The following is a 16,445-nucleotide window of genomic DNA, read 5'->3' on the forward strand; positions in this document are numbered from 1 at the left end:
TTATATTGTAACAACGGTTCAAATATCTTAATAATTATAAATTTAATTATACTTCTCAGGCATATTTGACAAGAAGAAAATATTTTCTACAAATAATTACAGTCAATATTTTAAGATGTCGTATAAACCACGTTTCTTCTTCTTTGGTCTGAATCCCGGTCAAGGAATGGATCATTTTATCTTTTAAGTGCTAGGCCGTAAAATACACTCTGTAATGTGGCTATTTCACTAAATATAACTGTGAAAGATAGTCGTCCGTGAGATACTTATCAAAGTACAGTAATTAAATGTATTTAAAAATATTTTTGGAATCATGGTTTTGCTGTTATAAAATTCTACAAAACATTAAAATATTGAACGAAAGCTTGGATTGTTAGTTTCGGTCTTAATTGTTTTTGCTTAAAATGTTACTAAAAATTAGTTATTGTATTAAGGTATTTAATTAATTAATGCTTCAAATATAAATTGAAAATAACACGAACAATAATAATTCATTATTATTTAATTTAATATGAATATTTTATTTTATAACGCATTTGATTTATTTTTATTTTTGTTTCGTCGTTTATTCATATATTAATTTTCTAGAGGAGGACTGATCATCCTGGAAACTGACTTAAAGCAAAATTCGCTCAGACAAGAAAAATCATAATCCTGTTTTGAAAGAAGCCATATCGTTGACCTTTAACATCACGTGTTTCTCAAAGGATATCCTCAAGAGAGTAACACAAAATCGAAGCATTTGTATTTTCTTTCCCCTTCCTTTGTGGTTATGAAACATTGACTTCTTATCTGCCACTCCAAAACATTGCAGTGAAAGGATTTTATTAAATAAAAACATCTGTGTTGTAAGGTTTCCGCTGTATCCTTATCAATCGATGACTTGTTACGATCAAAGTTCATCAATCGATAACAACCATTTGCGTTATCTCCCGTGGCTGTATTCTCATAGCTATAACAGCTGTTGAGATACCAAGGAATACTCAAAAATTGAATATATAAGTATCAGAGAATTTTGTTCGTTCCTTTGCTTTTGACCTTTTCGCATGTCAGTTCGAAGCTTTGCTTATTTCACCACGATGAATCGTATGTTGCTGTGCATTGCTTTTTCGTTGCTCGTTGCTGTTGGCAACTGCAGTCCGTTCAATGACTGTGGCTCTAAAACTGGGACACCTACAAGTGTGAAAGTCACGGATTGTCCTGATGATGCTGATGAGTGTGTTCTGAAGCGTGGTACCACAGCAGGCATCGAAGTAGATTTCACTGCTGGTGCTGCAACGAAGACTCTAAAGACCAGCGTGCACGGAATTATTGCCAACGTGCCCATGCCATTCCCTCTGCCCGAGCCAGACGCGTGCAAAACTGGAGTGACGTGCCCAGTGACAAAAGGCTCGACGTACATTTATAAGAACAATCTGGCCATCAGACAGATATACCCAGCACTCGAAGTAACTGTCCGTTGGGAGTTGAAAGACGATTCTGGAGCTGATATGGTTTGCGTCGAAATTCCTTGCCGCTTGGAATAAGTCTAAAAATATAAAATTCTAAAGCTAAGTGTTCTTTTCATCTTTAATAGTGACACTACTGGAAAATCACGAACATTAAAATTATAACTTTATTCTGACATGAAAAAACAAACTTTGAGCATCAACCATACTACTATATATGACTAGAAAAAAAACTGAGGTTTGTTCCTTTTCTCTGATGCATACAAAATTCGCAATATTTGTTTAGAACAAAAGAAGAAAGGAACGTTTTGTGTTCAAACAGTCAATGTATTTTTATTTATATTTATTACGACATATTTAAATTTCAATAACATATGTACCATGAAAGTTAATAAATGCTTCTGTACGAAAAGCTGAAACATTTTATTTTGAAAGGTAAGTCATATTTTTTATGTCATTTAGCATCATTTTATGTTTCCTTTAAGATTGCCTAAAAATGTTTTCATAATTTGAATTTCACTGAAAATTGCTATTTGTTTCATTGTTTGTAATGCATATTCAGCTTAGTTTGGACGATGAAATTTTTGATTGAATTAAATAGGAAATAAATACTAGTTATAGGGGCAAATTAATGCAACTCACATATGTAAATAAATTACATGATAATGTAGGGGAGGGTGACCCAAAGCGGGTAGGCTTTCGTATGCCCCCCCCCCTCCCGTGGTGTGTAAACGGCGATGAATAAGAATGTCGTGCTTACCCGAACACCCCCGAGTTATTATCAGTCCCAGCGAAGCAGCAGTGAGGCGGCATGGCGCAACCAAGCTTAAAAGAAAAAAAAATATATTTAAAAACAAATGAAGTTTTGTAAATTGTGATAAGTCGAAGACCATCTTCTTTTTATTGTTAATAATATTAAGTTATTCTGACACTATCCACCTATAAACTACGATGGTCATTGCGTTTTTTTCTTTTTTTAATTATTAATTTAAGGTTATAACTATTGAAAAACAAAACTGCTTTCGGGCAAAACGGGTATGGGATTTAATCATTTATTTATTACGTTTTATAAACAATTGTCTGACTTTAAAATAGATAAGTAATATATATATATATATATATATATATATATATTTTCATCTGACGGCAGGTAGCTAGTCAACTAATTTAATCATTTATAATTTCATATTTGATTGGCAAATGTCGCAAATCATAATTAGTTAAGCTTACCCGCTTCGGGCCCCTTGGTAAGGCAAAGCGGATTTTTCAACTGCCTGAAATATTTGATAATAAATTAATATTGGTTTTTTGAAAAAATGCACGAATCACTTTTATTTTTAAGTTCGATAACCATGCTATGAAATAAAACCAAAATTGTTTCGGAAAAAAGCCAAAAACTACAATTTTTGAGCGTCCTTCGAAAATCTACCCGCTTTGGGAAACCCTCCACTAACTAAAAATCATAGTTAATTTTTTTCAATAAAACAATTGATATAAAAGTTTAAAATAATGTTTACATTGCATGAAATACACCACCAGCTCAGTCGTTTCCAGCCAAGGACTGCAGTTTCGTGCTGATTAGTACTCATCAGCATGGCATAGGAAAGTGACTGAGCTGGAGATGGAAAACCTCTTAAGTAAGCCAAGAGTGCCAAACAAACTGGTAGCTAATATAGAATTAGCGCAGACCAGACGAGTGACCGAAGCAATGGTTCGGTTCAACTCGAAATTTGAAGGCAAGGCATGTTATATTCAATAAATTACCGCCCAATCGCCAGGGCTAAAGCAGAAATACATGAAATACACCGCCAGCTCAGTCGTTTCCAGCCAAGGAAAACTGCAGTCCTTGGCTGGAAACGACTGAGCTGGCGGTGTATTTCATGTATTTCTGCTTTAGCCCTGGCTATTGGGCGGTAATTTACTGAATAATGTTTACATTGGTTTGAAAAACGCATGTATGAATTAAATTGTATTTTTATTTATTTTAATTACATTCTTACCCTCGTCTAACTCAAAAAAAACTATCTTCAAAACGCAGGTAAGAAATTGAAAATGAGCAACAACTTTACAGCTATCTTACTTCATTTTATCTTTAGTTCCATCATATTTCGCTTGTGATTTTTGATGACAAAACAAAATTTACAGAATAGTAAGAAAGAACAACGTTAAAAAAACACAAATTTGCCAATAACAGCAATTGGGCTGTAGACATCTACCCTTTAACTTGGCATAAAATACTATCTCAACATTATTTTAAAAACTTGTTGAGAAACGAAATAGAAAATGAGGAAACATGTTTATTTTTTTTACACAAAAACAGGTGTATATTTGATGTTTTTGTACACTATTTACTATTAACGTCGCTTCAGCAGTATTTTTTGAACGGTGATACATTACTTATGCATAAAAGAAAACAAAAGAAAAGCGATAGCGCTGGTAAACAAAGCTCTTGCCTTATGAAACATTTATAATGTTCCGAGGGTATTTCAATTACAATTTTCCCATCAACCAGTTTTTTGCTCCAATCATTAGTTAAAGTCATTAATTTTTACCATGAATTTCCGTAGCACGTAATGATAGAAACATAATAATCAATTAAAATCCTGTCATGAGGACAAAAAATGTGGTGATTAATCGTCAGGTTTGCTGATTACGGAGTTTTGACATAGTGGTCAGTCTCTTTGGCACTAATTTTCGTGATATGTACTGCTTGAGTTGACTTGTTTTCTGTGCTTTTATATTTGAATGCAAACATAAAGAACTCAAAATAAATTTTCACTCAAAGACAAATGATTTAGTCTTTTGAAATAATGTTTACTCTGTTCTGGATATGTTTGCATTTGAATCTGAAAAACATTAGGCGAGATTTGTTTTTCAATGTAGTTTTCAAGAACTAGCTAAAATTCTTAGCTAGCTATTGTATGACGGAATCGTGTTGTCCTTGATACCACTAGTATATGCAGTTAAAATGAAGATTTGGAAATTTTATTAGATGCACTTTAGTACAACACACATTGTGAGTCAAACATTTCTGACCTAAAATAAATTTTACTTCAGAATAATGAATAATATTAATTCAAATGCAATGTAATGCATTAAATATTGTCCAACAAAATAACACATAACAAAATATTGTCCTTTTTTGAGGAAATTGGACAAAAATGGCTGAAAGAATAAATCACAAAATGTCCCCGTTATTCCACTATAAATTTAAGTCAAGTCTTTTAAAAAACATTGGGAGTTCTACTGATGACGCTGCTAATAGATTTCTCTATTTAAAACATTATTTCCACGTACTAGTCATGTAACGCTTTAAGAAGACATATTGGCTGTGTCTTCCACCGTCCTAGTAAATAAATGCTTGACGATTATTGCTGCTAAACGCAGAAAAATCATCACTATGTTTTTGATTTTTTTAGTAGTAACCATGCAGGGGGAATGCGCAAGTATCTTTGAAACTTCAATTGTATGTCACAAAAGAATTGAGTAGTGAATTAAAACTGATAACATGTTTGATTCAGCTTATTATTTTACAATTAGACCTGTCGCCATATTTTCGCTTGCATGAAATTAAATTCCGCAATGTTTTTCAGTTTCAACCTTACTTTTTGTACATAAAAGGGGGAGAAAATGTTAAATTCCTTCGATAAGTAAAGTCTACCTAATAAACAAGGACTTTTTTAAAAAGCTATTATTAAATTAATTAACTAACTAGGCAATTTCTTATGTTACTTTTAAAATATTCCTCTTTCCATCCACTTTGAATGTTATGAATTATTTCCTTTTAGTTCTGAGCTGAGCTGAACTGAAGCATGAAAACGATGAGGTTTAACAGATGTTAAGTTTGGCAACTATAATTTTCTATTGATGACATTTTTTATTGATTTAATGTTTTTTAGAGAACTTTTATGTATTGGTATTAGAAGAACGCACTTTCCTTCAATGTGTAAAAACTAGCTAAAACTTCAGCAAAATAGATATAACGTAAGTCATGAAGACGCCTGATGCGACGCTAAAAGCTAAGAAACGAAACTTTTTCTACAGCTTATTAAGGAAGGTAATGCTTAATGTAAAAAAACAATTATAAATGTACTTACTTTAACTTCATTCATTTTTATTTCATATTTTAGATTTTTTGTTGACATCTTCTATTATTTCAAAACTTAGTGTTCAAATTATTTAGAGAATTTTTCTATACCTCATGAGATTGTTTTTAAATTGGAAGGATTGTAGCATTTTAAAGCAGTTATGAAAGAGGAAATGATTTAAATTGGAAAGAGATAAGTTATACGGAAAGTAATCTAAGATATACTAATACACAAATACAGTATCATTAGAATCTCTTTTTAAATAATTTCGGCTTGACTGATCTGTAATTTTTATCTTGTATAATAAGAATAATTGTTGCGGTAATTAATTAGGTTTTAAGACTCGAGGAAGATTGCAACTAAATAAATAAATAAATAAATAAAAATAAATAAAATTCGTTGGAATACCAATGTTGAAATATAGATTTAGAAAGATAATATATTGTTTAAAAGAAATGCAATATGTAAGTGCTTATAATTGCAATATTTTTAGAATTTAAACAAGCTTTTGCAAAAATCTTATTGCTATTTACAACTATTTGTTTTTTTTGAGCAATCAGGATTGCTTATTGCTTTTATTTGATTGTTTTTGGCGTGCTATCACTTTACCACGCACCCCCCGGGGCACCCCACGGTACCCACCAGCACCCTCTGCAGCACCACCGTTGACCGGCTCCTCACGATGCTGCTCCTATAGCGAAAACCCTCTCCAGGTTGCCGTCAATATCTTACACCTACACGCGTACATACACGCACGTACACACAAACACATACACACACATACATACACCTACACACAAACACATACACACACATACATACACCTACACACAAACACATACACACACACACGCATACATACAGAAACCTACACATACACACACACACCTACACACAACTGCCCACACACTCATGCCTGCACAGACACAAACACACATGTTTACACACACATACATATTCCCCCTCCACACACACAAACACTCATACACAGAACTACACACACACTCATACCTGCAGGCAGACACAAACACACATGCTTACACACATATACATACCTCCTACACACAAACACACATACCCTACACACAAACATAAACACACACGCCTACATACACACACACACTCGTGATTGCGAAAAACATAATTTGAATTCTAGATTTTAAAATTCAAATTAATTTTTTTTTATAATTATTATTTTAAATTCTTGTATTTTTTGACAGGATCGATCGCTTTATACTTTATAGGAAACGATATTTTTGACCAATTTTTGAGGTCTATTTGGTTCTAAATTATATTAATACTCACATAAAATGTACACCATGTATAAAATATTAGAAATTCTTAACGTTATTTAGAATAGTAATTCCAGTCAAAACTATTTCTTCTTCAGGAAAGAACAATTTACTCTAGAGCACGTTTTTTAATTCTTGCTTTTGTTTAGGGGTCCTGGAAAAAATGTTGCTTAAATAAATACAATTCTAACAAGTTTTCATTTTTACCCAATGATGGTATGCTCTCGTTATTAAAAACTTTTTGCCCGCTAATGTGTACAACTTAAGATCCGGACCGATATAAGTGAAATGATTTTGAAGTGAATTATCTGAAGCTGGAGTTTTGGATATCAGCCTACTTTTCAAGTTTTTCTGTTACATAGTGACTGGAATAAAGGTGTATCAGATGGTGCAAAGTTGGGAGAGCATGGAGGGTAAAGAAACGCATTGTAATGCAATATCTTTTCCAGGTTTAGTTTTGATCTGTACTTTCTTGCACAATAGTATTTCGGAATCACTCTGTTTCAGATGACAATTGCTGGAATAAACTATCCTGGCATTGTACTATTTAACGTATTACTTCCGCTGTGACAAAAAATTTAATAGTACGGTTTGTGTCCAAATTCCTATCAAAATTTGATCGTAAACTAAATAGAGAAATACAGTATTTAAAATTTGCTCATTATATGACGTAAGTTGTTGACAACGAGGATCAATAAATCATTTTTTAAAACTAAAAACGCTAGAAACTAATTATTGGAGGGGAGAAAAACCGTTACTTTCCGGTACTGCCGAATAAACAGTGACTACAATGTCGTGAAGGTACCTACTACAACTACGTAACTACAATTCAGTTTTTGTTCATACTTTCTCGACGAAAGCTCAACGAATTAAAGTTTTTAACGCATTTTGGAGAACGTGAATACCTGATTTAAATGGCTTGAAACTAACATTTTTTTTTACATTTTAACTTAACTAGAAGTATTTCTGTCTTCTTTCGGACAAAACTGTTTAACATTAGTAAAACATTCTACGTACTTTGCCAAGTTTCTAGTTATGTAGTGGTAGTCGACGGTATAGTCATCAAATTAATCGTGATAAGTTGCACTTTCAGGTCTTAATAACCTGGTTACATGAAGAATAACACCCAAAAAATTCAACCTACCAATCACTACTTCATTTCATGTCGAAACTCTCATCACAAATGAATGACTACTTGTTCTAAAAGAAGGCTTTCTGTGGCAAATAAAAGAAATCCGAGCTCTCTAAACGGAATAAAGGAGACCAATTGGCTCAAGTGGGCGGCTGTCGTCATCAATATAAACGTCTTCTTTCGCAGATGACCAGTTGGGTCACAGAGCCTTGCAGATGATCCGTCCACGGAACGATTCGTTGCTGATGAAGCTCATTGTTCACTCCAGCGAACGTCATTATTCAACCCGTTCGCGATTCCTTTGCCTTTTATGAGGAGATGGCAGCCGAACAACATGATGGAGTGATAATACGAAAATGCTACAGCAACATAATTTCCCATGGATATAGATTTTTATGGTGTTATATTTATTGAATTCTTTTTATTTTCGTCGACTGTTTTAAACAAATTGCACTAAATCTGCACAGCAGAGGACGTCTTGATTATTTACTAGACTTGCTGTTCAATTATTACCGATAGCCGTATTTTTTACTAAACAAGTACACACATCTAAGCTGGCATTAGCATAAACTATTAGCGCAAACGAAGAAAAATATTTGTGAATGTGTAGGTAATTAATTGGGTCTTTGCAATTGAGACAGTCAGAAGCAAAGGAATGTAAGTGCCAAAATTTAAAAAATGCGGGGCAACGTGTACAAGTGGTAGGATAACCTTTTCTCTGCGTTAGTGCAACGGATAGTGCTAGTAGCTCTAGTTGATGTTGACATACAGCATGATTTAGAAAATAAAATCAATGAAAGTCTACGAAAGATTTGAACTTCAAATGCTTTTTTGTTAAACTTAAAAAAAATCCACTTACAAGCTTTTGCTTCTCACTGCCTCAATTGATGCGTAACTGTACTTATCTCTACTTTTCTTAAAAATAAATCCTTTTACATAAATTATGTTCTAGTTTAGTTTTGTATTAAGTGTTGTTTTAACACAGAGCATTGATTGTATTTTTGCAATACATCTACGACTTAATATCATTTAGCATACAGGATCTGAAGAGGTTTCCTGTGTTAGCCCAGTAAAGGCCAATATAACTAGGATGCTATCGCCGCTTTGGATCAAAGCTGTCGTTTGCTCTTGATCCTCTACCGGTGGGATGGATTAGTAAAAAAAGCAATCTAGAATGCTAAGATGAGGAAAACGAGTGGCTGTACTGCTGCATACTACACTGCACAGAAAGGATTTTGTCCTTCAGATGTCAAATTTAGAAGAACCAAAGAAAACATTTACATTTAATTGACGATGTGCTAGAAATCTGGAGTAGAACTTGGCTAGGGGAAAGATTAAATGAAAAATATTGTCAACAATAAAAAGTGTATGATATGCAAAATCATTTTTTCAATAGAGAACAAAAATATATAAACTTCCTAGAATGGAGTCTTTTACATTGTTATTATTTTGCCCTACTTTAAGTTATATTATTCATTTTTTTTCATAAGCGAAATCGGAAGGCCTTAGAGCCTAGGTGTATAATTATTATTTGTCAATGCTTATTCTCTATTTTGTGAGAAACAAAATGTATTAGTCTGACGAGAAATGAAGCTGGAGAGATGCGCATCCAAAGTTATAATTTTTTGCTCTCTCTTTTAATCCAAATTTCCGGATAGCTCGGCCTAAGTGATATCTAAAAATGAGATGATAGCGAAAAAAAAACAGCTAAATCTGAATTTTATATACTGCTAGTAGAAGTAAAAAAAAGTAAAATTCCATTCTTGCAAAAAATGTGATAACGAAAGAACTCCAACATTGTTAAAACCTTGCATATGAATTAGAAAATAAAATTATACTTACTTTCTATCACAAACACACTTTGCAAATATAATCTGATGTATATGTAGCTGAAGAGGACTTACATTTACAGCATAAAAAATCAGATTAATAAGAAACTGTCGAAGAGGACAAATAAAACATTTACTTTTGCAATAATTACAAATATTGCATGAATTTATAGTGTTTGCTTTCGATGCACTTTTTAATCCTCGAAGAGACTAGGAAGAAGGTTAAAAATTTGTCTGTAGCACAGCAGCTTCTAAACAGATGAAACGATTTTTTTCATTCTTCTTTGTTCAGAAAGATACTTGATAGAGACCGTGAAGTACATATATGAACTGATATACTGATTAGAAATCTTGAATAGTACGTTTGTTCTGCATTTTAGGTGTCAAAACTGACGTCTGCCTTTAAAATTTTAGTCCCAAACAAAGGAGCAAAATTTCCGGCATCTGATGGAATTTGTTTGGAACTAAAGTTATATAGAAATATGGATCTAATTCAACGCGGTTGTCTTCGTTTCGATCAAAATCAATCTACCTGTAGCGTAGCAGGGCCGTGGTAGCCCGATCGGTAGAGTGTCGGATTCGGGGCCGGAGAGTTCTGAGTTCGAACCTCGATGGTCGAAGATCCTCCGTCGTCATTAAAGGGGACTGGGCGACGTTAAACATGCTCGTGGTTTCAATGTCCTCCAAGTGAAACGATACCTCTGGGGGTGCTAGAGCCAGGTAGCTATCAGCTCCTGGACTAGTTCTTAATTCTCATTAACTGTTCGATCCGGTGATGGTGCTGCCATCTATTGGTATAAAAAAATAATGGAAGCAAGGCAGTATGCAGTCCTCGACATAAATACAGTTGTAGTCAGTTGTGACTAGGAATCGGAATCTGTAGCGTAGCAAGGAATTTCCTTCTGGGTGGGGGTGAAAGAAATTTTCTGGGGCTTTGCTATTGGTAGATACGGTTGATCGTATTCACTGGGAATTTGTAAGGGCTGACTGTGCTCCTATATCCTTTTCTAGAATATTTTAATTGCAATACAATTCTTAATCACTCAAATGTTAGCGATGTCATTGTTGGCCGACGAGAAATAAAGCCTCATATATTACAGATTTTTTATCTGCTGCCAGTTTTTAGTCTACATTTGCTGTAAAAGTCAGATAAAGATGAAAAAGCATGAAAGAAAGCCTTATGCATTAAAAAATTATCGCGAAAAAAATAGTGTCAGTTTGTAGTATCAGTTAATTTTGAAAATATTCTTCAAATACTAAAAAGTCGATATTGGTAAACAGGAAAGTAGGCTCGTTTAGTTCTGGATGGAATTTCTTGTCATTTGTTAAAAAATAAAAGACTTGTAGTTCATTTTAATATATAGCAATGCATTTTAAACAATTTTCAATTTTTCCTCTTTAACATGCTCTTGTGACTAAAAATTATTTCCAGTTGTGATTATATTTCTTTTTCCGTGTTTCTCATGTAATCTAGACACAATTTAAATGCATTTATGTTTTATATGTTACGTTCATCTCAATATGAAATCTGCCATCAGGATCTGAGTTTTCAAAATATGTTTTACTTAAAATTAGTTCCTGTTAAAAGTTAAACACTAAATTTAATTTACATCTTTTTAGATGGGTGATACTTATGACTTGATAAACCTCTCATATTTGATAACAGTATATTTCATAATTTTGTTCTTATCCATTCATTTTGTGCTGTAAAGATTAGAGACGATAATGTGCTGTAATAATTATAAAATAAGTGAACGGACAGAGTTACTGCAATTATGACGTACTTCTGAAAAGATCTTCGACTCATCACGTGTAAATGTTTTAAAATTAGATAAGAGTTTTTTAGTTTACTTATGATTGCTTACGTCTACTTTAACTGAGAAGATACTTATTTAAAAAATTAAAAATATGTTAATTTTTTCCTTATCAAGCACACAGCTGAATGACCATTGGCCACAAAAGCAACATTAACTTAACTTCAGGAATGAATATACGTACGGCGAGTACATTTCAATTCTGTAGCATCTGTTGGGCGACTGCATAGAGGTAGTATCAAAGATAATAGAACTAGTGAAGATTGGACACTCGACGACCGGTTTTTACGCATGGCAAGGAAAACAAGCGTAAGTAGAATGAAAACTGGTGCTTGAAAAAAACTGACATTCAGAGCTATAGCCGCCAAGTTGAACTGGAGATTCTTGGAATTGGCGCAAAGGTTACAACACTAAGAATTCTTAGAAAAAGTGGGGAGAAAGGACGGGGATACTAACCACCGGTTTCAGTTCCCGCGACGATGATAACTAAACCTAATTGATTCCAGATTTCCTACGGAATCTTGAAACTCAATTTACATCCTCTTCCCATTCTTTTGAAAATCAATTTAACGGGACGCTGATTAAGCGGCGATGTGTTCTTCATAATGCCATAGAAAGTCTAAAGTACAAATACGTTTGGAGTGGGCTGTCAAAAACTAAAACTAAACAAAATAATTTTTCTACACGCCCCTTTAATTCCAACGCTTTTTTTTATTAATGCTTTAAGTTTTTGCGAACAAACAAAAAAAAAAAAAAAAATGATGTTGTGAACTACTAAGAATTTTTTAATTTTAAGTTCAAATTTTTTCTTCTTGATCAAATCAAACTGTGCCAAAAAAAAAAAAAAAAAAAAAAAAGATGCAGTAATAGATCAAATATCAAAATATATTTTAAACAAAAATCTTTACTCACGTGTATTGGCAACGATATGGTTGATGGCAAGCATAGAGCGCAATTTTAATTCGCTTCTTGATTATCACAACGTGGAAACGTTGTGAAAGATGCGGCAAACTGCATCATTTGTGACGCCATTAAAACCACGCCTTGTTTGAAAAATCGGACATTTAAAAAAAATAATTAAAAAATAAGTGTTGGGAAAATGAAAGTATTTTCTGGGTCCAAGTTATAGTTTTTGCTTATTCTATCGATTTCAGTGACTACAAGTACTACTTTTGACTGAAGGAAACCACCCCATTTGTTTGTGAAAATTAAATAACCACGTCAAACAGACTGAATTGCAGATTACTGCAGACTCGTGTTTCGGCGTTACAATGGACGGCTTTCTCAATGCAAAAGAAATGAGCTTTTGGTTGAAAAGACACCCGACAAAAGAAACCTAACCATTTCTCCGATGTTTTTTCAAACATAAGCTCATTTCTTTTGCATTGAAAAGGACATTCATTTGTAACGCCGAAACACGTATCTGCAGTAATCTGCAAAGTGTGCTATTTGGCGTTGTTATTTCTCATTTTACTTTTTGCACATAAGTATTTATTTGACTTATAGTTCGTTTTTTTTAACCCAATTAATATACAAAGTAAAAGAAAAATAAATTGAAATAGAAGAGATCTAAAAATTCAAGAAAGTTACATTAAGATTTAAAATGAATCAGTTTTGTAGACATTTTTTTTTTTAACGAGAAATAAATTTTTAGGTAAACACGCATTTGTCTGTGTGTCTTTTAACCCAATCTCCTCTGGATTAGGAATGTCTCAGGTCGAAACTGGTCTCGTTGGATATCGAACATCCAGAGAAAGCCATTCCGCTTTGGGCTTTCAACATCCAGTCTTGAGAATATCATGATTCCTGTATGTCCCGAGGACACCAAGGAGTAAGCATTAAAATTACCAATCGTTACGCGCCACAAGTGGCGAGCGGAGGTTGGCGAACAAAACGAGCAGGGAGTGGAGCCCCCTAGTACAAAATTAACAGGAGTGAGAATTAAAAAAAAATTGTAAATTAATTCAATCTAACGAATTTGTCACCCACTTCACAGTGAAAATTGAAGGGAAATCTTGCGAGATAAAAAATTTTAAGTAATGTAGTCGATGACTGAGAAGTTTTTTAAACCTTATCAACTTCTGCAAAATAGTGCAGCGAAGAGGAGAGCAAGCGGGGGGATCATCCCGGGCGCCAAAATATGAGACGGCTCCATAAATTATGGGTTTCCTGATATAATAATGGTATACCTGTGTATAATAATATAGTTTACGTTTGAGAAATTTGTGAAAGTAATCTTTGTAAACAGTGGCGTAAATAGGGATTGGCCGGAGTAACTCTCTCCAGGGGCGCAACAGCGAACGGGATGGAAATTTCAAAACGTTATTCCTAAAAAAATTTTGATTTTTTAAAACTATTTCATAGACTTTTTTTTAGAAAAAATAGTAAAAATAGAACTAAGGGAGTGTGGGGGTTAGTTTGAGACCCTGCTCATTGGATTTCTTGTTTCTACTAATGGTTTTTATCGCGGCCGTAATTTGAATTCAAGACCTCAAAATTCAAATGAATGCCAGGAAGAGTGTTTCGAATTTCTATACTTTGTTACAAAAGATGGCTTGCTTTGGCATTTTTCGCACTTTACGACTTTAATTTGAAAAATTTCCTTCGCTTAGAATTACGATTTCGTGAAATTTGAAAGGAAAACACACGCACACGTATGTACATGAATTGCGTAAATGTTAATTAATTTGTTGATAAATCTAATTTGGAAAAACATATTTTTAAGTTTAAAATTTCAGTTAACATTTTGAAAAATTTCATGTCACGCAACCCCGTAATTGTAGATGAAACCTACTTTTTTTTTTTCTTTTTAATCACAAGACTTTCAAAACTATTTTCATAATGCTATACTTACGCTTGCTAACATTAACTCCATACCGAACTGCCTTGCATTCAAATTTCAAAGGATTGAGTTCATCTTCAGGGTGTAAATCAGTATTTCAAAGTGCAGTAGCCGTTTGCGTGAAATCTTCCCGCGTTTGTCCACAGCTTTGCTTATCTGCCTCATTGTCACCAATTTTTCTTTGTTATCTCCTATTATTGTCCTTTCTCCTTCGCAGCCGAAGACAGCGCAGAAGCAGGGGCAGAAGAGTTTTTCCTACCCTGGGCTTCACACAAAAGAATCTATAAACTCTTATCGTCGACCACACTAATTTACTTCCTTCACAAAAAAACTTCTTAGGTGTTCTCATCCCATAAGAACATTGTCAAGTTAAGAGCCTGTGTCGAATTGAAATCCCATGTGGTGGAATAGCAGAGGAACTTCCAAACTACTGAATCCGATATTAAAAAAATAGCAACACATCAGTCACAAAAAAATCATCTTGGAAAAATGTGCTGCAAAAACGCGAGAATCATGATTTTTACATTTTTTACTCAGAATGTATCAAGGAGCTGAATTTGGCACATCTTGGTAACCAGATAATAGCCTAATCAGAAACTTGGGGCCCGGTCCTTGGAGAGTCCCCGGCTCGAAATCGGTGCAGTGTAAGTTTTATAAGAGTTTGGGGGGGGGGAGGAGGCAGGGGCGTTCACAGGGGTCATTTGCATTTTTGTCATCTATAGTACGTTATCTTTATTGTACAAGCACGGTTATTTAGTTTCCGTTGAAAAAAAGCGCGAAAAAAAGTCTAATTCCAACATTTCCTTATTGTTAGTATTGAATCCACCACACATTTCTTCAAATATCTCGAAAACTAATTTCTGAGGATACTGCCGCTTACCTGCACACGGTAGAAGTCTTAATTAGATGGAACGATTGTGAGGAATATTGCTCAGTGTTGACGAAGTTTAAACGCTTCGTAGGACGCAACGCTAATGAAATGCTTGACAAGAAATGCTTGACAAACGTTAAGAAGACTACAATTTCAACAGCTTTTTACGCTATTTTAACGATTTTAAGATCTTTTGTACCATTTGCCAGGTTAGCAGCTCTGTTTCAAATGTAAAATAATTTTTATGTAAAATTGTAACGTGACCTAAAGTGTGATTTAATTGCATAGTTCTTGAAGTAGCGTGTCTTAAATCATTTAATTTTAAGTGAAAGGTGTCCAAAGGTGGCCAGAGTATCAGTTGATATTTTAAAAGGTAATCGATTTTCAGTCATTCAACGCGGTTGCAGTAAAGCTCGAAAAACTCCAATGTGAAATTAGCAGCAAAATTTCTAAAGCATCGCAAACTATCATGAGTTTGCTTTATAACAAAGGAAATAGAAATTACCGAGTGTAAACTTAGAATCGTTTTAGGAATAACAACAGGCACAAAAGGGAAAATTCTTACTTTCCGAAGTCTTTTTTTGCGAAACATAAAAAGTGAAAATAAAAAGATTTTTGAATGCAAAATGCACAAAAAACTTTTTTAATGACGGTAAACATGAGCGGAAGATATAAAGTTTAGGATAACACATTTTAATACTGATAATCGAGTAAACATAGAACTTGTTGTCCCTTGGAATAAGCAATAGTCACTGCTTTAAATAATTTATCGTTATATCTATAAAAATTTCAGACATTAAAATACTTGCTCACATTCTTTTTGAATAATTTATGCTTTATGGATTCTTTTTTTTTTTTTTTAAACATTTTATCCTGGAATTTAAATTTTCTTCTTGGAAATCAATTCAAATTTTAAAATACTAAAACGTGCAATGTAACAAGATTAATACATCAAAAACGCATTCCCGTGAAAATAATAAAAATAACTCATGAAAGGTAGGCCAAGTAATGGGAGGAATCATATGTACGTTTCCTGTTATAGTAGAATGCAAAAATGTGCGGCTCAGATAGCAACGTATAGGCACTGGGACAGATGGAGAATGAGAACTAGACTATTTGTATTGCTTTA

General features: G+C 33.6%; 1 protein-coding gene across 1 annotated transcript; it reads left to right on the forward strand.

The window, feature by feature from the left end:
- Positions 1-845: 845 nt before the first annotated feature.
- On the forward strand, positions 846-1,860 carry LOC129222151 (NPC intracellular cholesterol transporter 2 homolog a-like). The gene has a single exon (XM_054856608.1). The coding sequence runs from the start codon at positions 1,047-1,049 to the stop codon at positions 1,524-1,526; it is 480 nt and encodes a 159-aa protein (XP_054712583.1). The 5' UTR covers positions 846-1,046; the 3' UTR covers positions 1,527-1,860.
- The last annotated feature ends 14,585 nt before the right edge of the window (positions 1,861-16,445 follow it).

This window comes from Uloborus diversus, chromosome 5, assembly GCF_026930045.1.
Source record: "Uloborus diversus isolate 005 chromosome 5, Udiv.v.3.1, whole genome shotgun sequence".
Taxonomy (NCBI): Eukaryota; Metazoa; Arthropoda; class Arachnida; order Araneae; family Uloboridae; genus Uloborus; species Uloborus diversus.

What these genes read in the sequence shown, in the direction of transcription:
- LOC129222151 (XM_054856608.1), top strand. Translation starts at nt 1,047, where the DNA reads ATGTCAGTTCGAAGCTTTGCTTATTTCACCACGATGAATCGTATGTTG.